Below are 27,859 nucleotides of genomic sequence, written 5' to 3' on the forward strand. Positions count from 1 at the left end.
AGCAGAGTAGGATATTGAGATTTAATCCTTCCCTTGAGCTGCTGGCAACAAACCACATATTAAGCCATTTGGACACATTGCCCAGATGATCATGGTAAGAGGCAGATTCCTGGGTTAAGTGTAATGTTTTTAATAGAGCTTTACCTGTGAGATGATTACAGCTCTCTTGAGCAGTTTAATACTCCTCTGGGCAATGCTCTTTCCCACATTCTCCCTTTGAGAGCTCTAAAAGAATGCCTAGGATACTCATTCCTCAATGATGCTTTCCATTTTGATGTGGTCCTTTGAACCTTAATGTATACATGTTCAAAATTTAAATAACCATATTTATCATTTCTGAGTAACTCACTTGTGAAAATCAGATTCTTGAAGGATTCAATATAAATAATAATAAAGGTTAAATCAGAAACTGTCCTTCCACGTCTCAGCTTTCCTACTTGTTAAATGAGAAAGCTGAAATTCGTTTTGAAATGGATCCTAGCTTCAAGAGTCTATAATTTTAACTATGTCTGAATGAGTGGGACACTTATACAGGAGTAGGATTCTTATGTCAAAAATACACATTTCTTCTAGAATCATTTAGCTTGGCAAGTAAATGCCCATGAATGTTTCTAGATACCGGTGCCCAAGTACAACAGTAGAATTATATTGACACTTAGAATAATATACTTCTTAAATACACTCATTTGAATTGTAATGACATTTCCTTCAACCTTCTAGGAAATAGTTTAATTCAGGAGGATATATAAAGATGATCAGTTATATTTGGCCATCAAGGGAGTATATACTGCAATTAAAATGACTCTTACATACTAATGCTAACCCAACTTATTTAATTCATGCATATATCTGGTCCATTTAAAGATAAGATATGTCTGTATCTTCCAACTCTACTGTTTACGTGTCTCGTTCAATCTTCCCCAAAGCAGAGCCTGAGATAAGGTCTTGCCTGCGTGTAGTTTATTAGGGAGATGATCCCATGTCACAGGAGTGAGGATTCGTGAAAAGTGAAATAGGGATGGAGAAAAGCCAACAAAGGTGTCCTCTTGAGGAGTTCACTATTGGAAACTGGGCTCTGTCCTTCTAGGGATCTCATTGGGCACTCTACAAGACCTATAAATGTGCCTCAGAACCATTCCTCCTCCAAATGCCAGGCTGGAGCATTCATTCATGGATTCCCAATGCCATTGGTTGTGGGTCCTTTGGGATATTAACTCTTCTATACCTGAGGGCTGTCTGGTGCAATGTGTAGCTTCGATAAGCCTTAATGGCAGAATCGCATAGACATGCTACCAGGCCTTCAGATCAAATGTTGGTTAGAAGGTATTAGTAATGTCCACCACTATGCGGCTGAAATGAGACATGAGCAGAGATGGCATCCTGGGTACAGAAAGCATCTATTACAGTAAGAATTAAGTTAGATAAATGATTTACACAAAATTATTATCAGTCGTATTTTTCAAAAAATACCTTCTTCCAAAAGCTATTATGAAGACTCCTTTCATAAAATTACCTAGAAATTTATGTTCAGGCAAAAGCAATTAAAAAAAGTTAATCTATTCAAGTAGTAATGATAGTGTAGCTCTTGTCAAGATGCAATAAAGAAAGAAATAAGTTCTGCCAATTTGGGGCCCTGTGTCTAGTGTGCTATACAACATTATGAAGGCTATTTCCTGAGCTCCTTTGATAATTATCATGAACAGCATTTATAAATAGTTTATGTTTACAAACTACTTACTTCTCTACCACTCTGAAACCAAAAATAGAAGTCAGAAAAAAAATTTAATTATTTGAGTAGTGTAGAAAAGAATCTTTTATAACTCACTGTTGTCAATGTTGATTTTACTTTGCTGGTTTCTCTGTGCATAAAGCAAATGATTCTGAGCGTGCTGTTCTTGTGACAAGTGCCTTATGTTGGAGGATGTCCACAAGCTTATGAAAAAAACACCGTGTTGAATGTAGCTTTTCAACAAACAACTACATAAATCCACCGGTAGAGCACAACAATCCTTTCCCAATGGAAAGCAAACAAAGTGAGGTAGATGTTTCCATCTAAGCTTCTTGGGTACCACACAGATGCTCTCCTTACCCACAACTGACTGACTAGCGAAGTTCTCTTCTCTTTCTTCTGAGGTTGGCACAACTATATACAATATAATGTTTTATCTAGTACAGCTGTGCAACAACAAGAAAGGGAACATATTCCTTGCTCCCAAACATGAATGACTGACTAGTGTTTCCTGTATATTACAAGCTACAAAAGACAAAAACTATCTTATGTGGCCCGAATCCCTGACACTCCCAATTTCACAGACTCCAATTCCACGGGAACAATTTGACGAGCCTGGTCACAGAAAAAACCCTTACCAGTTTCTGTCCTGACAGGACCTCCAGGAGAGCAAGCAGCTTCACACCATCTTTCATGTCTTCAAAAAGATCTTCTATCACCATTGGGGGTTTCCGCTAAGAAAAAAAAAAAAAAAAAGAAGAAGAAATGCAGAAACTGCTTGTCTCTTTCTCCGTCATAGCTTTGCTACTCACTGTGGTGAAATTTGTAGGTAAAATTTCTAAAATACTCAGGTGATTTATTGTGGACATGACTAGCAATTACCTTTTGATAACTGTCAGGAGGAAAACAACCTTTCGCGATACACTGACCACTCAAAAGCTCTAGGAGACTACGCTGGGGCTTTCGTACGCATGCCAGCATCTTTCTAGAAAGGGATTTTTGGGCCTGACCTGTGGTAGCACAGTGGATAAAGCATCAACCTGGAAATGCTGAGGTCGCTGGTTTGAAACCCTGGGCTTGCCTGGTCAAGGCACATATGGGAGTTGATGCTTCCAGCTCCTCTCTCTCTGTCTCTCTCTGTCCCTCTCTGTCTCCTCTCTAAAATGAATAAATAAAATAAAATAAAAATTTTTTTTTAAAAAAAAGAAAGGGACTTTTGTTTTGACAAGGGTGGGATGGTGTGGAAGAAGGGAAGGGAAAGGGGCACTATCCGCGTAAAAGGTGGGAGACATTAAAGCAGGACCTCAAAGGGGAGCAGGAAGTGCCCCCGGTAAACTGGACTAGACTTCAGCTCACCGAGAGAGCCTATTTCTGGGCCTCACACCAGGTGCTGCTCTGGCACAGCACATTCTCTGCCAGGTGACCTGCCGGCTCAGGGACCTGCTGTGGGGACACGGTCAGCGTGGCCATGGGCACAGCTTTCATCTCCTGTGGGTGAGCTGGCTCTGTGCTGTCACACAGGCTGGCAAGCCTCTCTCAGTGTGGCTCTGAACCCAGAGGATGACACGTGCAAGAGGACAGACTGATCAGTGCGACACCATCACCACTGCTGAAAAATAAGTCAGGGCCCACTTCCAATTCATGGGCGGTCTTTTCTTGTTTTTGAAGGTCATAAAAATACTTAAAACACTGGGGTTCATTAACCTTGAATTCAGGTCTCTCTTGGCTCAGAAGAAAGTAAAGAAGTGATGATGCTCACGTCAATGGTCAATGGAAGTTAAGGGTCCTCAGAATTCTCATAGAATAACAATATTTTTTTTATTATCATTGGTTCGATCTTTATGACTTTCTAATTCTGAGTCATGTTAAAAGTCTGATGCTGGCCTGACCACGCAGTGGCGCAGTGGATAGAGCATCGGACTGGGATGCAGAAGGACCCAGGTTCCAGACCCTGAGGTCACCAGCTTGAGCACAGGTTCATCTGGTTTGAGCAAAAGTTCACCGGCTTGAGCCCAAGGTCGCTGGCTCGAGCAAGGGGTTACTCAGTCTGCTGAAGGCCCGCAGTCAAGGCCCATATGAGAAAGCAATCAATGAACAACTAAGGTGTTGCTACGTGCAGCGAAAACTAATGATTGATGCTTCTCATCTCTCCGTTCCTGTCTGTCTGTCCTTATCTATCCCTCTCTCTGACTCTCTCTCTGTCTCTGTAAAAAAAAAAAAAAAAAAAAAAAGTTTGATGCTGGATTACTGACTTTCTTTTTATTTATTTATTTGTTATTTATTTATATATGTATTATTTCAGAGAGACGGACAGAAAGGGAGACGGAGACAGGGAGGAGAGAGATGAGAATCATCAACTTATAGTTGCTTCACTGTAGTTGTTCACTGATTGCTTCTGAAATGTGCCTTTACCATGGGGCTCTAGCTGAGCCAGTAACCCCTTGCTCAAGCCAGCAAGCTTGGGGCCATTTTGATATCATGCACAAACCAGTGACCTCATGCTGAAGCTGGTAAGCCTGTGCTCAAACCAACAAGCCCACGCTCAAGCCAGTGACCTTGGGGTTTCAAACCAGGGACCTCTATTTCTTTTTTTTTTTTTCAGGGACCTCTATTTCAACATCCTGGGTCTATGTTCCTAGCCACTGCACCACCACCAGTCAGGCTCAACTACTGACTTTCAATTATCTTTCTTTAAATAAAATATTTTTCCCTGGCCTGGTAACTGGGTAGATTAAAGTATCATCCCAATACACAGAGATTGTGAGTTCGATCCCTGGTTAGGGCACATACAGGAACAGATTGAAGTTTTTTTTCTCTCTCTAAAAGCAATAAATAAATATTTTAAAATAGTAAAAATAAATTTCTATGCAGAGACAGTTAATCACCAAACATTTATTGAAATGTGACTTTTTCTCTACTCACTAATATGAAGCATTTATATTTCTCTTATGACTACATAAATTACAGTCTCTGAATAGTACAAATCTAATTTTAAACACAGTTTTTCTTTATAAATTGATCAGTTGAATACATTTTGTTCTCACACTCTGAATCACATGTTCAAAAATAACAGTTTTTATTTGTAATCATTCTCTTTTAAATTCTATTATTGACACTGCTTATTATTTATAGCAAACACATAATAACTTTATATTTTAAGCATATAAATAAACTTATTCAGAATAACATGAGCCATTACAATGAAAACTGTTCAGTACATTGGGAATCAAAATTATTTTATGATCTGACCAGGCAGTGGTGCAGTGGATAGAGCATCGGACTGGGATGCGGAGGACCCAGGTTCAAGACCCCGAGGTCGCCAGCTTGAGCGCGGGCTCATCTGGTTTGAGCAAAAGCTCACCAGCTTGGACCCAAGGTCGCTGGCTCGAGCAAGGGGTTATTCGGTCTGCTGAAGGCCCACGGTCAAGGCACATATGAGAAAGCAATCAATGAACAACTAAGGTGTCGCAAAGCACAACGAAAAACTAATGATTGATGCTTCTCATCTCTCCGTTCCTGTCTGTCTGTCCCTGTCTATCCCTCTCTCTGACTCTCTCTCTATCTCTGTTTAAAAAATTATTTTATGAGCTATACACAATCTTTAGAAATATGATCAACTTATTGCAAATGCCCATTTGTAGCTTATAATTTAAAAACAGTGAAAAAATAAGAAAAAACCTTCATGCATATTTAGTACATTCAGTGAACAAATACAAATAAAGTTTTGCATGTATTGTGTTAACCTGAAAATATATGAAGAAAATTAAACAAAGCAGGGGATTTTCATGAAAATAGTTTATTCTCTAACATTCACATGTAAATAACATGTCATTTTACTATCTATAAACACCAGTACATATTTAACTCGTTTTCCTCATCTATTTTTATATTTTTATTTATCTAAGGATGGCCCTGTTTGCTATGCCACGTGTTGATTTTATATCTCTAGAAATAATTACATTAATTAGGGGAAAAGGATTAAGGAAATAATGCTAATGAAAAAATATCAGACATAGCTACCAGGCATAAGACAAATATTTAAGGAATTCTCATACTTAAAAATTACAAAAGAAATAAAAAATGTTGATACATAAACTAAATGTAACAAAGTAGTCACTATTATAGACTACATATATAAATTCTAATATTTGCTAGATGTTTCTGTGGTTTAGATATTTATACATTCTATTTTTTTTTAGATTTTATTTATTCATTTTTAGAGAGAGAGACAGTAGAGAAAAAGAGAGAGAGGGGAAAGGGGGAGGAGCAGGAAGCATCAACTCCCGTTTGTGCCTCGACCAGGCAAGCCCGGGGTTTTGAACCAGCAACCTCAGCATTCCATACATTCTAATTTAGATATTTTGATAGGGATGATAGAAGGAAAGAAGGAGAATAAGAAGGGTAGAAAAGAATGAATAATATATCACTGAACATCTGAATGTGCCAAGCACTAGGCTGAGGGCTTGGACATGTTACCTTATTTACTATTTAACCACCATGTATAGAAATACCATCCACTCTGTAAAAGCAAGGCATTTAAATTTCAGCAAGGTGAAACCCCTGGTCTAGAATCACACCCCATGTAAATGACTAGATTTGAGCCCAGGTTTATCATACTTTCAGCTACCTTGTTAAATAGGAAGCTCGGTAAAAAAATTAACATTATATTTTTTCCCCTGAATATTATACAAACCTATACATGTGATTTTTAAATTTAATATCAAGGTAAAAAAGTATTGACTAACCAGCTGAAGTGCTGCCATTCTACTAGAAACAAGAACAATTATTAACAAATAATAGAAGCATCGTGTGTCTAAATATATATTGGCACAGCACAGTCAGCCCAACGCAGGCCATGTCCCCCATTAGTCATATTTACTACACCCTGATCCTTTGTTACATGAGCGACCTGAGCTAAGCCCCTCACATTCTCTGCTTGGATCCAGAAGATGCCTGAAGTCAAGTTGTCACACAGCAATAACCTAAGGACAGGGGTCAAGTCCCGCCACTGAGGTCCCCAAGAGCCTTTCTGCCTTTGTCTTTCTCAAGACTGAGTTGGTCAGTGTGGCAGGGTTCCCAAGACTGCCCTCAGTTCTATGACTCACAAGAAGGACTCACAGGACCCAGAAAACCTGCTACACTCATGACTGCATTACCACAGTGTAAGGACGTGGGTTAACATCAGCAAACATAAAAGAGGCACAGAGCGAAGTCCCGGAGAAACCAGGTGTGAGCTTCCAGAGGCAAGTGACCTGACCCTTCCCCGCGGAACCACATAGGGACATGCTTAATTCTCCCAGCAGGGGTGTGCAATGGTGCACATCAAGTGTCACCTACCAGGGAAGCACAGCCGAGCCTCAGGGTCGTGTTTTTATTTGGAGTTTGTCGGTAGGCACACACAGCTCTTCTGTAACTGACTTCAGTGACTAAACTCCAGCCCTTCCTCACCTCTGCTCTCCCAGCAAAAACGGGTTCACCAGAAAACATGTCATTAAGGTAAACCTATCAAAGTGGTACAACGTGGCCCAAGACTTCAGGCATACAAAACACTCTTACCAGGTATAATATTCCAAGTGCTCAGAGGTTATTTCCCAGGAGCAAATCAGCGGCCAGTCTCTAAGGCATGTCTTTATTTGAAATGTGCAGGGTTTGAGCAACCGAGGGTGGCTGAGTTAACCCCTTTCTGCCCAGTCAGCATTTTCCTCCATGCCCTGAGGAACCCAGAATATTTTTAATACATCTCACTTCTTGGCATCGAAAAACAATTTCATTCACTTGCAACAAAATAAAGCACAAATGATGTATGTGTGTGTCACTTTTGTGATTATGTAGTAAGTACTCTGCTGGGTGTAATAATTTATATTTCAGTGCCTACCTACTCCCATTCCATAAGATTCATACAAGTGACCAAAACTAAATTCATTTTTTTATGCGAATGTTCATTTTTAGGGAAACCTGATTGCATTTGATTTGAGAAGATGTATTGAGCACTGGATATTGGGAAATGAAGGTGAAAAGAGCTTAGTATTATAAAGAAATAATTAAACACACACACACAAAACTTTTAAAATAAATAGACGAGAGCCGTTTTGCACTGACAAGTGTATGCTTATATATCCAAAATTATAAAAATGTAAGTAGACTAAGATATTTGTATTACGTTTAACTTTGTATTAATATGGCAATTGTATGCACATCAACAAGGCAAGAGCAGCTTCGGCTGTTAGACTGCCACCAGTAGTGTAGACGAGCAGCACCAGCCTACCTTGAAACATTAGTGGCAATCATCACTTACCATCAGATATCCACACATCTGCTAGAATCTGTGAGTTCCTAGTGACAAATACCACGTAGGCATCAAGGAGATGTACAGCTTGAAAGATTTAGGCTTTAGCAAAGGAAAGGACACAATTACCTTTCCCATGCCAGGTGCGTCATTGACCATGAATACTTTTAGTCTCAGAACATTTGGGCAGTCTAAATGCTTTGTCTCCTTAAAGAAGGAGCTCTCAAAACATTGTCTGGCCTGACCAGGCAGTGGTGCAGTGGATAGAGCGTCGGACTGGGATGCCGAGGACCCAGGTTCGAGACCCCGAGGTTGCCAGTTTGAGCTCGGGCTCATCTGGTTTGAGCAAAAGCTCACCAGCTTGGACCCAAGGTCGCTGGCTCTAGCAAGGGGTTACTCGGTCTGCTAAAGGCCCATGGTCAAGGCACATACGAGAAAGCAATCAATGAACAACTAAGGTGTCGCAATGAAAAACTGATGATTGATGCTTCTCATCTCTTTCCGTTCCTGTCTGTCTGTCCCTATCTATCCCTCTCTCTGACTCTCTCTCTGTCTCTATTAAATAAAAAAAAAAAATTGTCTGACACACACACACACACACACAAATTGCTATAGCATTTTACTTTAAAATGTTGAATACATATCTGAGGATTTAAAATGTGTAATTGTTAGACAACTAGTGATATCAGTAAAACTGAGCTAGAAAAGGCCAGTTTGGGACAGCAGAGGGCGCAGATAACTCTTCCTCCAGTTGAGACACACACACACACACACACACACACACACACACACACACCCTGTTGAGCACGGGCAGGACTGCTGGAAATGACACAGCCACGGCCTGAGATAGTCCCAAAGGTGAGGAAAGCAGTCCCAAGGCAAGGACTGCTCCTCGAGGCGCATTCTGTGCACCTTGAAACCTGTGTACACCCAAGGACCCATCACTTCTAGAGCAGGACAAACCACTGCCCCTGGTTTATATAAGTTTTAATTTCACAGGCTAAGAGACAGTACATGGGAAAAAATCCCATCCCGGGACCAGTCTAGAACGTTTGCCTGCCCTGATGGTTATCTGATGAGTGGGAGCAAAGCTATAAACAACAGGAACAGAGAGAGTGGGAAGAGAAGAGGGGTGGACAGGCAGATGTGGCGCCATTCACCTCCCCAGAGGCTGGCGAAGAGCCCACGGCGCTGAGCTTTGGAAAAACACCAGAGCAGCCTCAGCCCAGACAGGTAAAATCACGATTCTAACCGCTAACAGTAGCCAAATAAAACTAATTCAATATCTAAAAGGGTTTTTTTTTCTCGTGTTATTTAGAAAATCAAATTAGATTTTCCCAATAACTCCAGAAACAAGGCGAAGTAATTTAAAACTTTTATGTGTAACCTGTTTTTCTTTCTCTCCCTTTATAAAAGCACTATTGTGATTATTTTCCACCTCCACTTGGCCAAAGTGAGAAGGTAGTTCCTGTTCTTTCTTGTTTCCTATGACAGATAGCATAATCATTTCCACTTCCTCAATTACTTAATTCAATTCCAAATATCCCAAAGGCAGTAACTGCCCTCCAGCCCAACTTTAAATAGGTTTGGAACACTCTGCTCTTAACCACTTTCACATGTAATACAATTTTCACCATATCGTATGTGTAAAAGAAGCATATTCCTCAAGTTATTTGATTCAGTACAAAATTGGGGTTATCCTTTACCTCTTTTTTTTTTTTTTTTCCAAATCCCATAGCTGGTCCATCAACAAAGCTTGTTGGCTTTATTTTCAAAACTCATCCAGAATGCAACCACTTCACACCAGATCCACTGCTTGCTTTGGTTCCAGACACTGGTCTCTTGCCTGGATGATTTCAACAAGAACACTCTCCATCCCTGGACACTTTCAGTCTACCCTCAGCAGAACAGCTTACTTGCCTCTCTACTGTGCATCTCCCTCTGATTAGGATATAAGCATCATATGGCAGGGTTACTGTTGGTCAAATAAGTTTGTAAATATGATATATATGTTTGCTCGCTTATAATTTGCATTGGGTATGAGGAACAGGCTGTAAGCAGGCAGGGCCATTATAGCCTAAGGCAGGGGTCCCCAAACTACGGCCCGCGGGCCACATGCGGCCCCCTGAGGCCATTTATCCGGCCCCCACTGCACTTCCGGAAGGGGCACCTCTTTCATTGGTGGTCAATGAAAGGAGCACATTGACCATCTCATTAGCCAAAAGCAGGCCCATAGTTCTCATTGAAATACTGGTCAGTTTCTTGATTTAAATTTACTTGTTTTTTATTTTAAATATTGTATTTGTTCCCATTTTGTTTTTTTACTTTAAAATAAGATATGTGCAGTGTGCATAGGGATTTGTTCATAGTTTTTTTTATAGTCCAGCCCTCCAACAGTCTGAGAGACAGTGAACTGGCCCCCTGTGTAAAAAGTTTGGGGACCCCTGGCCTAAGGCTTAGTTTTAAGACTAAGCTTTTCCCCACACCCTTGACTGTTGCATGATAGGGGGTGGTGCACTCTCTTGAGGAATCCCATTATGCCTCAGATAAGTGACTTTGTATCAGAGACTTCCTTGTTTGTATATTGGATTAAAGGTTTTAATTTCTACACTATAAAATGGGGCAGAGGAGCCCATGCTGGGGGAGAGCAGAGAAAGGCTACGTGGAGGAGAGAAGCAGCCAAGATGGCAGAGTGCTGAAGGAGAAAGAAGCCAGTTTGTGCAGAGTTTGTGCAGAGAGAAGGAGATGGGGAATAGAGGTAAATAAGGTTGGTGAGGTAGACACCTTTGATTCTAGGAAACTTGGAATAGTCAGTGACTTTGGGAGCCCTGAATGGAAAGGGAAATGGTTTCCCACTGTGTTTATTTCTTGCCCACCAGGTGCAAGCTAGGATTAAAGCTAATGGCCCACCAGTTCATGGCTCCGTTGTTTCATTACCGTCTGTCCGAATCAAATGCAAACCTGCATGGGCCAGGTGGCTGTGATGGTGGCCGTGGCTACTGGCTTTACAGTTACTTTTTCTGTGTTGTTCACTGCTATCTACTCAGTACCTAGGATACTAATGAGCATATAAACAGCATGTTAAAATATTTATTGAGTGTACAAATAAGTAAAATATATTTCCAAAAGAAGAAACTTTGACAGATATTACCAAAATGTGTATTAATCTGCATAAACTTTGCTAGAACTGTATCTATGTTATAAGTAAATTAATATATTCTTTTAATAAATGAATGATTGCTATTTATTTTGAAGTAATAATTTTCCTTTGTAATCTTTTACTTATATATTTGGAAATAACTAATTTATCAGTATGCTGAGTATTATCATGCTAATATAGCTTTAGAAAAACAAAGAGCCTGACCAGGCGGTGGCGCAATGGACAGAGCGTCGGACTGGGATGCGGAGGACCCAGGTTCGAGACCCCGAGGTCGCCAGCCTGAGCATGGGCTCATCTGGTTTGAGCAAAGCTCACCATCTTGGACCCAAGGTCTCTGGCTTGAGCAAAGGGTTACTCAGTCTGCTGAAGGCCCACGGTCAAGGCACATATGAGAAAGCAATCAATGAACAACTAAAGTGCCACAACAAAGAATGATGCTTCTCATCTCTCTCCGTTCCTATCTGTCCCTATCTATCCCTCTCTGTGACTCTGAAAAAAAAGAAAAGAAAAACAAAGAAAGAAGGGTTTTTGGGGTGAATTATTACATTTCCCTTTCCTTCTTTGCTTCTTTTTCTCCTCATCTTAGTTCATTCATGATCCTACCAAAGGGTATACAGGAAACAGATGGGAGGAAATTCAGTCTGAAAGTGTTTCCATGTTATCTTTTAGCACTGTTAGTGGAAAGACAGTGCAGAAGAACGCAGCCCCCAAAGTGATATTATAAGACTATGAAAGTGTCAATAAAAGTAATTATTAGCTTGGGTTATTAAAAAAAAAACACATGGAAAATCAGAAGTGTTCCTTTTAAAGAACTGTATGCATCTAACTTGATATTAAAACAAAATGTGCTCTTAGTAGAACCTAATATTGGTTGAATTGTGCCCCCCCCAGACGTGAAAATTTTAATTCCCAGTACCTCAGAATATACTCTTATTGGAATATAGAATTTTTAGAGAAGAAGTTAAAATGAGGTCATCAGGATGGGTCTTAATCCAATAGGTCTAGTGTCCTTATATAAAGGGGAAATTTGGACAGAAATACAGAAAGATGCAGAGGCAGGGACTGAACTAATGCAGTCAACCAAGGCATGTCACGTAACGCAAGACACCACCAGAAGCCAGGCAGGGACAAGTGGGAGTCTCCAGTCTCAGAGAAAGTGTGGCTGGTTAGCCTCGAGAATGTGACACAGTAAATGTAACACCTAGTGTGTGGCGCTTTGTTATGGCAGCCTTAGCAGACTGTACAAACTTTAATGTTTTGTGAAGCTTTTTCTTCTTTAGTTCTTCTAAAAAGTGAGGAAATGCTCATATCATGCCTTGATTTTGAACTTGAAGACTCCAAAACTGTGAGAAATAAATGTCTGCAGTTGAAGTGCCCCAGACCATGATCTCTTGTTTCAGTGGCCCAAGCTGACAAATGCTGGGGCTAAATTGCTTAAGTATTTACTGGGTGCAATAAATAAACCAGATTCAATTTGACCCAACAATTTACAGGACAGCAGATGCTTTCAAAGCGGACAGCAATTACAACCTCACCCTTGGGCAGGTTGGTTCTCAGCCATAGGACAAGCCATTGGCCTTGGTTATTTAATAAGCAAAAATAAAGAGGAAAAGTTGACTTCAAGAACCTCTGGAGGATAAGAAAAAATCATGAAACAAATCAAGCTGTTTCTTTGTGAATTATTTTTCTCGTGGGAAATATTTTTATTCTAAGCATGTCTTTGTTCTTCACTGTGAGTGAAGACCTGTTGTCAGGGGAGATATCTGTTTGTTGTTGACAAGTTATCAGAAGCCAAGGAACAAAGCTTTAGATGCTGTTTTAATGGGAGATGCCGCATAACATATGCTTCTGCGGAGCCTAGCTGACTGAGTGTGTGTGCATGTGCACACTTGTGTGCATGCATGTGCTTGTTGTCATGTCTACAGGGTGCTAGAGTGATGAGACCAAGAGTATTGTAGCATTTCAGAATGGCTTTGGGAGCAAGCCTTCTCACAGAGACAGAGGGAAAGTGACACATGTCCTGGTCCAGAAGCTGAGTCAAAAATATGAAGTTGAGGCCCTGGCCAGTTGGCTCAGTGGTAGAGCTTTGGCCTGGCGTGCGGGAGTCCCAGGTTCGATCCCTGGCCAGGGCACACAGGAGAAGCGCCCATCTGCTTCTCTACCCTTCCCCCTCTCCTTTCTCTCTGTCTCTTTCTTCCCCTCCTGCAACCAAGGCTCCATTGGAGCAAAGATGGCCCAGGCGCTGAGGATGGCTCTGTGGCTTCTGCCTCAGGCGCTAGAATGGCTCTGGTTGCAACAGAGCGACGCCCCAGATGGGCAGAGTATCGCCCCCTGGTGGGCATGCTGGGTGGATCCCGGTCAGGAGCATGCGGGAGTCTGTCTGACTGCCTCCCCCGTTTCCAACTTCAGAAAAATACAAAAAAATATGAAGTAGACTTTGTTTCTGTTGCAAGTGAGATGTTATTCTCAGCATTAAGTGAGCAGTCTGCAGTGCTTCCATTTTAATTTGGGTGCATATGCAAATGAGACCTCAATGAGACTCTGAAGCCTAGGATGTGCATGTGCTTTTTTAAGGACAGAATACAGACAGAAAAGGAGATAAAGATGAGGATAAAAATGGAAGTGGGGAGATGGAGATGGAAATGTTGGGTAGTCTTGTAACAGTGGAGGAGATAGGATGAGAGAGTTAAAGACAGTACAGGCATGGGAGAGAGGCAGAAGAATGAGAACGAAATAGGGCTGGAAACAGAAACTGCCCTGGCCAGACAGCTCAGTTGGTAAGAGTGTCATTGCGGTTCAATCCCTGGTTAGGGCACATATAGAAACAGATAAATGTTCTTGTTTCTTTCTTGCTCTTTCTCTGCCTCTCTCTAAAATCAATAAAGTGAACAGTAAAAGTAAAAAGAAATAGAAACTCCCAAAGGGAGGACAGTGGGCAAAGGCTGTGGAAGAGAGAGATGGGTAGGGGATCATGTTCAGCTGCTGAGACAGATAAAGGTATTAACGTAGACTCTATGGCTATTCTAAAACTATTAACAGCCAAGGAAGGGTATGGGTTCAGATTTGATTTTTCAAATGTTTCTGAAATACTAGTAAGTCAGAAAAGGAAAATGTTCTCCAATGGATCTATGGGTTCGGGCTGTGATGGGCAGGACACTACGATGTCAGTATAAATAAGTCCAGGATAACAAGTGTCAGTGTCATTGTTCTGCTTCCATTTTCAGTTTTCAAGATGATCCAGGGAAAGAAAAAGTCCCACGTACAGAGGAGAAAAAAAAAAAAGAACAAAAATGTTCTATAATATTAAGGTGATAATGGAGCAGTGGTGGAGGTCATAATTTTCTGGGTCTTTCAAAATAATACTATAGTTGCAAAAACGTACAAAGTAGAGAAAACACGTGGACTTTAGATCTATGTCTGGTTTAAAATCTCAGCAGCACCAATTTATAAAGGTGAATGCTATAAAATAACCCACGTCCAGCACTTAGCACAGTGCCAAAAACTCAGCATTCCTTGTTTATCCCCCAGTGATGTCTTTACTGTTACAACAAAATCAGGAAGGATACAGAATCTTTGTTGTTATTTTTATCAAACACTTCTGTATGGTACTCAGCACTGTGCTTAGAGCTATTAGGATTTATAAAGAAATTCCAAGAATTAACACATGCCTAAAAACTTCACAAGCTTGTTGGGAAACTGAGATAGGAAACGGTACAAAATAATTTAGGACACGTTGAGCTTCCCCTGTGCCGCAGGTTCTGGACCAATGCTGAGATTTCAGATGTCACTGCACCAGAGGCAAGAAACCAGGGAAAGTAGGTGGAGGGCCCTGGGGGAGGGGTGCAGGGGGAGGGCCCTGCGGGAGGGGTACAGGGGGCGGGCCCTGCGGCAGGGGTGCAGGGGGAGGGCCCTGGGGAGCGGAGCAGGGGGAGGGCCCTGGGGGAGGGGTGCAGGGGGAGGGCCCTGCTGCAGGGGGCAGGGGGAGGGCCCTGGGGGAGGGGTGCAGGGGGAGGGCCCTGCTGCAGGGGGCAGGGGGAGGGCCCTGGGGGAGGGGTGCAGGGGGAGGGCCCTGCGGAAGGGGTACAGGGGGCGGGCCCTGTGGCAGGGGTGCAGGGGGAGGGTCCTGCGGGAGGGGTGCAGGGGGAGGGCCCTGGGGGTAGGGTGCAGGGGGAGGGCCCTGTGGCAGGGGTGCAGGGGGAGGGCCCTGGGGGAAGGGTGCAGGGGGAGGGCCCTGCGGCAGGGGTGCAGGGGGAGGGCCCTGCAGGAGGGGTACAGGGGGAGGGCCCTGCTGCAAGGGTGCAGGGGGAGGGCCCTGCGGCAGGGGTGCAGGGGAACTGCTAGCATTCTTGGCGCCTTTGCTAGGGGGCAGGTGCAGTGCACTGTCTCACACGTGGTCTGACACGACTTCACGAATGAGAGAGGCGTGACTACGCAGTAAAGGGAGGAGGACTTAGATATTTCTATGGGAACTAGCAGGGGTGAGGTCACAAAGCAGTCTGGAAGAGCCCAGAAAAAAAAATGCAGATTTATAAGGCCTATTCCAAAGCCAGTTTTCACTCGACTATGTAAAGGAACCTGAAACAAGGATAAAAACAGTGATATGAAAACCCAGCTCCAACCCTCCTTTTCATAGAGCTACACATTAGTACCGAAGTCACTGGATGAATATTTCATCAGGATTCCTGGAACCGACAGGAAGTAACTGATCTGGACACCAGCTATCTTTCCATTTCTCCCCAGAGGCAATGTGAGCACATGCTATCCGTAGGTGACAGTTCAACTGATAAGATTAACAGTGTCGTTGATTAGTAATTGCTACCACAGCGGAAGCAACATTCCTTTATACCAGGGGTCTCAAACTCAACTCAGCATGTGGGCCGCAGAGCAAGATCACAGCCGTTCGGCGGGCCGCACTAGGTCTACAAAAGGCAACTGTTAGGCAACACTTTTCTCACTGCAGTTGAAAACAAAAAAAAATCAGTACAACAAGCACAATCGTACATGCAGTTTACTCAGTGTCACAAAACGACCAGAAACTGTAGTTCGCATCACAACTGCTGTTAACTAAGCTAATATCTAGCTAGGATGCTAGAGAAATGAAAAATACAGGTAGGCCCCTAGGCTTACTTAATTTTATCCAAAATATTTTGAACTTCGTGGATTAGTCTGCGGGCCGCACAAAATTGTTCGGCAGGCCGCGAGTTTGAGACCCCTGCTTTATACTATATTATGATTTATTTTCTCAGACTCGGTAAACAGAGCACTGGGTAACTTCTTTTACCTGGGCAAGATGCGAGTTGATCCATTTTGTGAAAGTGCGTTTCTGCACTATCTCTTGCTCATCTAGAAGGAAAAAAAATCTAATTAGATCCGACAGTATGTCATAAAGTTAGGTTACAAAAAAAAAATTCATAGTTACACAACTATAGAAGTAATCATAGATTATCTTATCTTCTAATTGATTTTTATCAATGATTGCTTAAAAAAGAGCCAGTACAGTGTCTAGTATATGAATCTATTAAACCAGTGGTCCCCAACCCCCGGGTAGCGGACCAGTACCGGTCCGTGGGCCTTTTGTTACCGGTCCACAGAGAAAGAATAAATAACTGACATTATTTCTGTTTTATTTACATTTAAGTCTGAACGATGTTTTATTTTTTTTATAAATTTTTATTAATTTTAATGGGGTTACATTCGTCTAAGACTCACTCTTGACGCTTGTCTTGTAGTTTTTACGCCGGTCGCATAATTTTATTTTGTGCATTTATTCGTCCCACCTCAAAGGCCGGTTCGTGAAAATATTTTCTGACATGAAACCGGTCTGTGGCCCAAAAAAGGTTGGGGACCACTGTATTAGACTATGAGAATTATCAGCAAATGTTTTTAAAACTACAATGTTAGCCCTATGTTTACTTTCACTCACTTATTGAAAGTCTGCTGAACCAAAAAGCTGTTTGGAAAAAGTTCAGAGACCAACTAGGTGCCAAGTTTGATGCTAGATGCACAGGGAGACAGAAGGATGAACAGCACAGCACCTCCGCCAGGAAACACCTGGAGGCGGAGCCCGAGAGGCAAGGGCATTGGCATAGCAGAGGGTCACACAGCAATGCAGCAAACGGGAGCTGTACACAGAAGGCACTCAGAGACTCCTCCCCAGCAGGGAGAATGGCGAATTCTCTCCTGGGTGGCCTCCAAAGTTTCTACCTTGTGGAGGCCACACCCTCATGTGGGCAGACTGAAGACAGAGCCCCTGACTTTTTTATCACTAGAATGAGGCAAAGGTGATGGGACGCCACACCCCTGACCGTGTCTACTTTTTAACTGTCTTATTTTTAATTTATTTAATTGTGTTTACATAGATTCTAGTGTCACCTCAAATTCACCCCCCTCCCTCGTATTCCCCTCAACACCTCCCTTGCCCCCTTCCCAATATCTCCCTTGCTCCCCTCCCAACAGCACCCTCCCCCCCTCCCTTCAGGTTTATCCCATCCTATCATCCCCTTTCCCTCAGTCTTCTTTTCCTCTGTTCCCTTTGATCTCTCCTCTGTCTCAATTCTGTTCCTCGGTTCACATTGCTCCTTGGATTCTTCAAATGAGTGAGGTCATATGATATTTTTCTTTCTCTGCAAAGGAGCCCCCATAAGGATAACATCCGACTTCTCAACATATCTACATTTTATGTCATCAGACACAGTCAGCTGGATTGCAAGAAAATATATTCTTATTTTATTTACGCTTTTCCCCAAAGAAAAATTCCTTAAACTTATCCTGTCAGTCAGTAAATCTTTACTTTTGGTATAAAAAAAATCTGAATAATTTAGTCCAGAATTTGGTAATGAAATCTGATACAGCATAAAATGCTTAACTTGTGGAAAGAATAAGAAACAGTCAATAAATGTCTACAACAGTTCCTTAAAAAATCTATTATGAATAATAACACTACTTTATAATGCTGTCGAGGAGGAACTGACCTAACAATTATGACGTAGGTTTACAAAGTTCTCTTTGTGCGTTTGAGCCTGACCTGTGGTGGCTTAGTGGCTAAAGCATTGACCTCTTTGTGCGTTTGTATTTAAAGAAACACCATTTAAATGTATTTAATAATCTTAAGACTTTTTTTTATTTCAACTTGTCAGAACAACAGTGCGATGAAGTCTTACCAAGCGTTCATATATGTGCATGCTTAATATTACTATTAAAATTGTAAAAATTGTATTTAGACATTTTTCTGAACATGTATGTTAGTTTTAAGTACAGTAAATTTGATTATATCCCACAAGTAAATTCAGATCACTAAATTTAGGAATCACAGAGAAGTTGATCTTGTTTTTAGGTCATATTCTCTAATTTTACTAATGGAACTCAAGTTTCACCTGGTTCTTTTTTTTTTTTTTTTTTTTTTACAGAGACAGAGAGAGAGTCAGACAGAGGGGAGGGACAGACAGACAGGAACGAAGAGATGAGAAGCATCAATCATTAGTTATTTGTTGCATGTTGCAACACCTTAGTTGTTCATTGATTGCTTTCTCATATGTGCCTTGACCATGGGCCTTGCTCGAGCCAGTGACCTTGAGTCCAAGCTGGTGAGCTTTTGCTCAAACCAGATGAACCTGCACTCAAGCTGGTGACCTCGGGGTCTTGAACCTGGGTCCTCTGCATCCCAGTCTGACGCTCTATCCACTGCACCACCGTCTGGTCAGGCAGCGAAGTTTTCACCTGGTTCTTAAGCCAGTCACCTGAAGGTCATCCTTGGCTCTTCAGACTTTCTCATCCCTACACTAATCAATAGGAAATACTGCCCATTTCACTTCCTGAATGTCTCCTCTCCACCAAGACACCATGATCTCCTGGGTGCCTATTCATTTCCACCATTAGACTCTAAATTCCAGATTAGACGGCAGGGACCACGTCTGATGTATCCATCACTGTCTTACTCACCACTGTGTAGTAGAGGCTTACTAGAGAAGTGAATGGAGGAATCTGTTAGGAAGTGCTGGGGACTGGGAAACAGGCCCTGTCCTAAGGAACTGGGAATACAATGGAAGAGACAGTTACATAAACCATAGCTCAAAGCAATCTGCCAGCCAGTGTGATGGAGGAATACCACCAGAGCTGAGGGGACATAAACACAGGAACAAGTAATCCTCCCATAAGGTGAGAAACAGGGGAGAAGTCCTGGAGAAGCTGATAAAGGAGGTGCCATTCTGCAGAGAAGTGGAAATTTGTTGGTAGAGAACTTTGTAGGGAAAAGATACATTTTTTTAAAAGCATGGCATGTTTTAGTTGGATCATAAGTGAAGAAGGTTTAAGAAGGAACTGAAGGTGAGCCTAGGAAATAGGCAAGAAACAGAAGCAGGTTATTAAAACCTTTGACAAACATGCCAACAAGTTAGGTCTCTATCTTATAATCAATGGGGAAGCATCAATGGTTTTAGACAAGACAAAGACACGATCATATTACACCCGAGACACGCAAACACATGCTCGATGGCAGTGTAGAGGTCTAATTGCAGGGAGAAGAGGATGGGGGCTGGGAGAATATTTGAGAGATGCTACCAGAGCACACGGTAAAGGGGAGGAATTCTGTCCTAAGGCAGCACCAACAGAGATGAGAGGCATAAATGGCTGCAAGGGAACCTATCCAAAGTAGAACCAGAAGGAAGTAGAGAGACAGGGGTTATGGGAGCTTGCTATATTTCTATCTCGAGTAACTGAATAATGATGCCACTAACCGAGAAAGGAAAAATAGAAGTAGCAGGCTCAAGGGGGAAGATTCTGAGAATTCAAGTTCATTGCAAAAGGCATCAAGAACTGTCCGGATGAGATGACAGCCCCAGCCTAGAGAGGAGGAGGGGTTTGAGAAGCCAGGTTACACGCTGGGTGGTCTCAGAGAGGAAACTGTAATAGGCTCCGATCGGAGGACAGGTGCCGATCTGAGTTGATGCAGCTCACACTGCCTCCCTCTCCTATTAACTTGAATTTTGATTCCTTCCGAAAGGTCAGCCTGTATGTACGTGCAGGAGGAGGGGTGGATGAGCTCTAGGTGGTTCATCAGTGGTTCTGCTTCAAAAGCAGTTTGTCCTACAGACCTCAGGACTTGGAGGCTGCCAGGCCTTGACAGATGTCTATCTCTAGCAAGACTATCACATACACATAGCCTGGGTTAATGTTGCTATAAGAGATCATCGCAAATTCTAAGGCAACGTCCCTCGCTAGAAATGAGTGAAAGGTAAAGGGAGCTGACTCTGAGATTTAATTTCTGTATTTCTTTGTCGTGTTTAGCTATTTTCTCAGTATTTTGACATTTCGGGACAAGATTATGACACATGCAGAAATGAAGGGTGGTTACATTTGACCATTTAGAAACTGTCACACCTAGTTATAGCCAACGGTTTCCTCCTGATGAGTCATAATGGACAGTGACTTGCCAATTTCACACAATGGTCCTCCTCTCACCCCCCCATCCCCTCCCGGGTGACTTACTCATGCACCTGGAAGCACACAGCTACAGTAAAAGGTGTCCTGTAAAAGGGTTGTTCAGAGATTTCACAATCAATCATAAAAAATTTGCTGCCTAGAACCATGTTATGGTCTTTTCGTTTTACCATATATAATATATTATGTAAAACTAAAAAAGAACCTTATAGTCACCAGCTTTTAAATATCATTACTAAACTTAAAAAAATTCAGTACATGCCAATAAGTACCCTTTCAACAGATGGTATTTTTTAAAATGCTAACAGTAATTAAAATTAACATACTTTACTATATTTAATAAATTTTTTGTAAGAATTTATTCCTGAGGGATATAGCATTTCATATATGATCATGAACATAAAGATAGTATACTTTTATCAGAATCAGAATCAATCATGAAGAACAAAATACTGATTTCAATGTCATTTGAATATAGTAATACCAAGAAAAATAACTATTTAAATAGATAGTTACAGTTGTTAAGTCTGAAATTGCCTGTCTGACAAAAACATTAGGGTATTATGTATTGGAACTTTAATTTTTGATTAGCACATTAAATTTGCAATAGATTCTGAGTTTCTTGTGGTTTTTTGCAGATTATTATTATACAGTTTATGTGCTTTAAGGACAATGATGGCTTAAAATAGTGTCTTATGGATTTCAATTACCAGAAAATATAAATGTTAAATTAAACAAATCATATATATATATACAATCATATTGTTCCTAACTATATTTAATAAGGTAAGATTTTTTGTCACTTTTAATGCAGATGAATTCATCTCGATAAAAATGTTGAAAAAATAAAATAAAAAAGTTGAAATGAATTTAAAAATAGAAATATAAAGATGAATTTTGTGACACAACAAAATGATGTGACTACAAAGAAAAAGGAAACACAACAAAAACATAAGATAACAGTGTAATTATTATTAATTTAATTGGGAGTAGAATTATACGATCCCAATTATAGATCAACAATTACAAAATTCTATCACTAATTTTGTTACACATGAGTAGGGTCTAAGCTATATTGAATATTTCAATGTAATGAAATAATTAGTTCAACATAATAAACAGTTTCTAATTGGCCCTGGCTGGTTAGCTCAGTGGTAGAGCGTCGGCCTGGCGTGCAAGAGTCCCAGGTACGATTCCCGGCCAGGGCACACAGGAGAAGCGCCCATCTGCTTCTCCACCCCTCCCCCTCTCCTTCCTCTCTGTCTCTCTCTTCCCCTCCCGCAGCCAAGGCTCCATTGGAGCAAAGTTGGCCTGGGCGCTGAGATTGGCTCTGTGGCCTCTGCCTCAGGCACTAGAATGGCTCTGGTTGCAACAGAGCAATGCCCCAGATGGGCAGAGCATCGCCTCCTGGTGGGCGTGCCAGGTGGATCCCGGTCGGGCGCATGCGGGAGTCTGTCTGACTGCCTCCCCGTTTCCAACTTCAGAAAAATAAAAATAATTTAAAAATTAAAAGAAAATAAACAGTTTCTAATTACCCAATGTTCAGATTTTTAAATTAAATCTCTAAATAAAAACAAATTTACACATTGCAAAATGTGTCCCCAAATTCCTCCCGTCCTGGCCAGTACACCTTTTGCAATGTCACTTTGCTGCTTCTCCTGCCGGAATAGTCAACTGGGGGTGGGGGGGGGGGGGGGGGAGAAAGCTTGAGACTTGCTTTGACCAGTAATGTGGCTACAGAGATTGATTATATGTGAACTAAGGAGACTGGCCTGTAAGAGGTGCTGAGGTTCCGTTTTTAGCTCTGTCGGAGCTCTGCCCTGAGAACACGGCACAAGGAATCTGATCTAGAGGAAGGCAGTCACCTCCCAGGCTCAGCCAGCCCCAGCTGCCAGCCCTGCTGACCATCCCACCGAATGCAGCCGCGTGAGAGGGCCCAGGCTCAGCCAGCCTAGCAAACACCCAACCTGCCCACAGAAACAGGAGAATCCAGAACATGCTACTGCGTTCAGCTACTGAGCTCTGGTGATGGTGTAGCGGAGGCTAAGTAAAACAGAAATCGCCGCTGAGAGTGTCGGGCCACTTTAACACAACTCTAAGACTCGTTAGAATTTTGGCCTTGGTGTTGGCCTGGGGACCTGGGGAAGAAGGGCTGGAAGACACCGAGAGACGGTGAGTGCAGGCTGAAAGGACAGCGGCAGAACAGCTGCAGAGGCTGGGGAAAGAGCCACACATGTGTTCTGTGTCGTATAGTCTATCAGCTGCAGTAACTGGAACTTGTGCATCCCAGTAGAGAGATTTCCCTACAGAAAGCTGAACGTGTCAACTGGCTTCTTAGAAGGTACTGGAAGAGTGAGAGATAAACCAGAGAAGGAACTCATTAATTTGTGAGAAGAATTAAGGGGAAACACAAGAGACCCTTGATGTGGCGGAAGGGAAATATATGATGGCTTGTCATTTCCGGCATTCCTGGAGAAAGATCTTCAAAGTAAAAAGTAGTTCAAGGGAACAATAAATCAAGATGTAACTGTAAGACCTATTGTTAAGGGCTCAGGAAGATTTAAGGTAGTGCCTGGCTGACCTTCTCAACTAGACAAACCAGCATCTAAGAGTCTTCAGAGCACTGCCCACAGTGCCTTCACATGTGGTCCAAAGTTTGTTTCAGACCTGAGGTTTGGGGGGCACAGAATGACTCCAAGTGAACTTTTAGGAAGCCAACAAATTTGTTAAGCAAAACCTTCACCAGCTTGCACTAAGGGACAGCCTAGTTCAAAGTGAAGAGAGGTCTTGGGAGCCAGAAATTTTTGTGGCTAGAAAGAAGGCTAAGAAAACTATTAGCCACAGACATGAGCTACTCCTTATCAGAAAGGCAGGGAGTGCCCCTAGGCCCTGGATTAAAGGAACTGGCTGCACATGTTAGGGTGGATTTCAGAATTACTTTGGACCGGGGCGGCTGTCTCTTTTCCATTGTTCCCAACTTTGGACAGAAGCACCTACTGTCTCTTCAGAACAGGAACCTCTGTTTTAAGTTATAAATCTGGAAATTGAGAGAAATAGTACCCGAGGAGCTTTTATCTGTCCCTGAAGCAGATGCAGACCACATGATACTTGAAAGCACAATTAGATGAGGCTTTTGATATCTTGAGAGGGGATGCATGTGTTTTGATGTAGAAAGAATATAAATAATGGTGACCAGAGGACACATTTTAAATTATGGCCACAAAATTCTTCAGTCCCAGTGTGCATCTTGCTTTGCAATGGGGCTTTGCCCTTCCTCCCATCAAACAGTAAAACTGATTTTTCCCTCTCCTTGAGTCTAACCTTGTATACTTGCTTTGATCAATAATAGAACAGCAACAACTTTATATCATCGTCTGATTCCAGGCCCTTAGAAATCTTGCATTTTCTTTTTTCAGATGTCCTAAATAACTGTCTTAAAACCACCATGCACGGAAAGCAGGAGAACAAAAGTCCACATGAAGAAGAACTGAGATGTTCTATCCAGTAGCCAGAACCAACTGAGGGAGTGTTGGTCAAATAAGTTTGTAAATATGATATATATGTTTGCTCGCTTGTGACTTATATTGGGTGTGGGGGACAGGCTATAAGCAGGCCAGGTCGTTGTAGCCTAAGGTTTGGTTTTGGGACTAAGCTTTTCCCCACACCCTTGACTGATTGTATGATCTGGGTGGTGCACTCTCATGAGGAATCCAATTATGCCTTGGATAAGTGACTTTGTATCAGAGACTTCCTTGTTTGTATATTGGATTAAGGGATTTTGGTTTTCTACACTATAAAGTGGGACAGACCAGGAGCTTGGACACACAGTTCCTGCTATCACAATTGCAGGGGCTTCCCTGATCCCTTGCCCTTCATGGGAAGAGCTGGTTTTCTGCTTTTCCCTTGTCTTCTTTTGTGGTTTGCCTGTCTTGGTGAGACACCAATAAATAGGATGGCCCCCCATCCTCTGACTCCGCCACTTCTTTATCGTCTGCCCGAATCCAATGGGAACCTGCATGTGAATGGCCACGATGGCGGCTCCTGGCCTTACAGGGAGGTTACCTTGGACCTTCTAGTTCAGCTAATCTGCTAACAGACTCAACCCAGGTGAAGCCAGTCAACCGAGACCTGTTTTAGGCTTCAAGGTTGATGCATCCTATACTCCTCTTACCCCACATCCCCATACTCACCTGGGGGACTCACTTACGAAGTCTTTGTGGGAAGAAACATTTTACCCATCCAGATATCCCTAGAGATTAACCCACCACCTGGCACACCTACGTCCTTAGAAAATCATCCATATCTTACTGTGAACAAACCACCCAACTAAAAGATCATGAGAAATAATAGATTGTGATTGTTTTAAGCTGCAAGGTTTTGGAGTGGTTACACAGTAAAGGCAAACCCAACAAAGGCATTTACTTGTGACACACACACACACACACACACACACACACACTTTTTATGTCTTGATCCTTCTTTTCCTCTCCCTTCATTCTGTTTTATACAACAGAAGGATTCTAGGCTTGCTTGTTGGGTCTCCAATCCAGTACCTGTCTCCTCCTGGATCTACGACATTCTGATCAGATGAATAATGGAGAAACAAGGGGCAAGAAACAACCAAAGTTATTCACACACATCTCAGTGTAATGAAATGGGAGATAACGGAGAAGAGAGGGGGAAAATGATGAAGAGCTACTACTGGGGGAGTGGGTTTGAGGAATAAAATGACTACACAGAACGTTCTGGGAGTACTTCTCATGTTGAGTGCTCTAATTACTGCTTTGATTGTTTTTCCCAAGCAAATGTCACCGAAGACATGTTGTTCTTAAGATTTTTGGAACTGGAGATGAATCTCTTTTGTACATAAAATCAATGACCAAATTACAACAGCTGTTTCATTTGCAAAATTTAGTACCATCTCCCTTAAAATCTAAGACATAAGAAATGAGAATATAATTATCTCAGTTCCTAAGTTAAAGTTTTTCAACCTCACACTAATTGATATTTTGGGCATAATAATTCTTTGTTGTGAGAGGTTGTCCTGTGTTGTATAGGATATTTAGCAGCATTATTGCCATTATATGCCAGTAGCACCCTACTTTACCCACCACCCCAAGTTGTGACATCAAAAATGTCCCCAGACATTGCCAAATTTCTGCTGGGGAAAAATTACCCCAATTTAGAACCTCTGGCTTAACCTATGCCCCTGGCATCTATTTTTGATAATGGAAATAAACTGGTATGAATATTTGAAAAACATATATATGTTTCAATTGAATTATTATTGTCCAATTAACGATTCCTAAAAGTCATTATATTGGGTTATTCCCACAGTTTACATACATAGTTATTTAGGCAAAAAATCTTTACCCGGAGATGTACCTATTTAAGAAGTGCTAAAATGCAGTAAGTCTACAATCTTTGCTGAAAGATTACATAGAATACATGGCCCTGTCCAGTGGCTCAGTCGATAGAGCATCAGCCTGGCATATGGATGTCCCAGGTCAGGGCACATAGGAGAAGAGACCATCTGCTTCTCTCGCCCTTCCTCTCCCCTTTCTCTCCTTTTCCCTCTCTTGTAGCCAGTGCCTTAACTATTCAAGCCTGGCCCCAGGCACTGAGGATAGCTCGGTTGGTTCAAGCACATCAGCCTCAGGCACTAAAAACAGCTCAGTACTTGAGCATTGGCCCCAGACAAGGTTGTCGGGTGGATCCTGGTTGAGGTGCATGCAGGAATGTGCCTCACTATCTCCCCTCCTCTCACCTAAAAAAAAAAAAAAGAATTTATGTGATTTTTCTGATATGAAATACCATATGATGTCTGACATACTCTGTTATTCAAATATGAAAAGTTCAATCTTATGTGGGTGAGTGTGTGGGAGGGGAGAGGGTGTGGATATCCTGATATTGTGCTTGGTTTATTTTACTATTCTGAACCTTAAAAAAATTTTTCAGAATTTAAAAAAAACAAAATAAGAAATAGCTGATCAGCTTCAGTTGATTATTGTTAGTTAAAAATATAGTCTGAGCCATTCCTTATAATATTTTATTTTTATCAGTCAGATAAAAAAACACATAGCACATGCCAGTCATTCAAATGTAAAACAAATAATTTTAAATATTTAAATAATTTTAACGTATCTGGTTGGAAGGTAATTAAATATGGCTGGTTCTAAGGATACATAGATCAATGTGCTAGGCAGTGAGCCAGGCAGTAGGTTACTCTCTATAAATACAATGGCAGGGAAAATGCTTTCTTTAAATGGGTAATTTTAATCAGGTGTGTATGAAGGCACTGGAGAGAGGAGGGAATAGATGTGCTGGCCTCATATTTTTCTCTGCCTTAATATTAATGTCTGTGATTACAAACTGCTGATAGAAGACATTATGTGCTATGCTTACCATATATTCCTAAAATTCAAAAGATTCTGAATTTGAAAACAAGCTGAGCCCTTAGACTTTTGCATGAAGAACTGTGTAAAATATAAAAGCACAATGACAAAGATGTGCCCTGCAGAGGAGTCATAACGATAATAAAGAGAAAAGAAGCAACAAGTATGAGAGAGCGGAAACAGCAGAGTTCGTGTATGTCTTTTTTTTTAATTCATTTTAGAGAGGAGAGGGAGAGAGACAGAGAGGAGAGACAGAGAGAGAGAGAAGGGGGGAGGAGCTGGAAGCATCAACTCCCATATGTGCCTTGACCAGGCAAGCCCAGGGTTTCGAACGGGCGACCTCAGCATTTCCAGGTCGACGCTTTATCCACTGCGCCACCACAGGTCAGGCGGAAACAGCAGAGTTCACTACAGTCATCCACATCAGTGGAGTCTTCCATATCTTCTAGTTCTAAATAAAGATAATCCATTTGAATAGCTTTGACAGAACAACTTAGTTTCTGTCTCTTTTCCCTTCCTCTATTTGTGGATATAAACATTGTAAAACAAAATCATCACATAGTGAATTAATGAAAATAACTTATGTCATTATTACATTTGAATTCATGTCTCCTGTATGCGTCTCATTGGATTCAGGTTACACAGGTAGCCTGGCTGAGTAGACAGAGGAGGTACCATTAGCCCAGTTGTCCATAAGGAAATGAAGCATGGTGGGCGTTAGGAAATATGCCAGAAATCTAGAAACTGGAATAAAGGCCAGAGACTTACAGGACCATGGCCTGAATACAGGAAGTCTGACTCCTACTCTGATCTAATCTCCACCCGATTCATTTGCTCATTACTTGTTTCACTTA

At 41.8% G+C, this 27,859-nt stretch overlaps 2 protein-coding genes across 3 annotated transcripts in view; both read right to left on the minus strand.

Annotated features, from left to right (window-relative positions):
• Positions 1-27,859, minus strand: part of SYNE1 (spectrin repeat containing nuclear envelope protein 1) — a 445,623-nt gene that overhangs the window by 344,932 nt on the left and 72,832 nt on the right. For both annotated transcript variants that reach the window (XM_066248218.1, XM_066248216.1), the window contains exons 3-4: positions 16,457-16,518; positions 2,368-2,463 (exon numbers count right to left, since the gene is read on the minus strand). In XM_066248218.1, coding sequence (XP_066104315.1) covers positions 2,368-2,463; positions 16,457-16,518 — 158 coding nt within the window. The remainder of the gene's footprint in view (positions 1-2,367; positions 2,464-16,456; positions 16,519-27,859) is intronic.
• FBXO5 (F-box protein 5) overlaps positions 10,139-27,859 on the minus strand; it is a 295,980-nt gene continuing 278,259 nt past the window's right edge. The window contains exon 6 of the transcript XR_010727679.1: positions 10,139-10,185. The gene's annotated coding sequence lies outside the window, so the exon portion shown is untranslated. The remainder of the gene's footprint in view (positions 10,186-27,859) is intronic.

Source organism: Saccopteryx bilineata, chromosome 12, assembly GCF_036850765.1.
Source record: "Saccopteryx bilineata isolate mSacBil1 chromosome 12, mSacBil1_pri_phased_curated, whole genome shotgun sequence".
NCBI lineage: Eukaryota > Metazoa > Chordata > Mammalia > Chiroptera > Emballonuridae > Saccopteryx > Saccopteryx bilineata.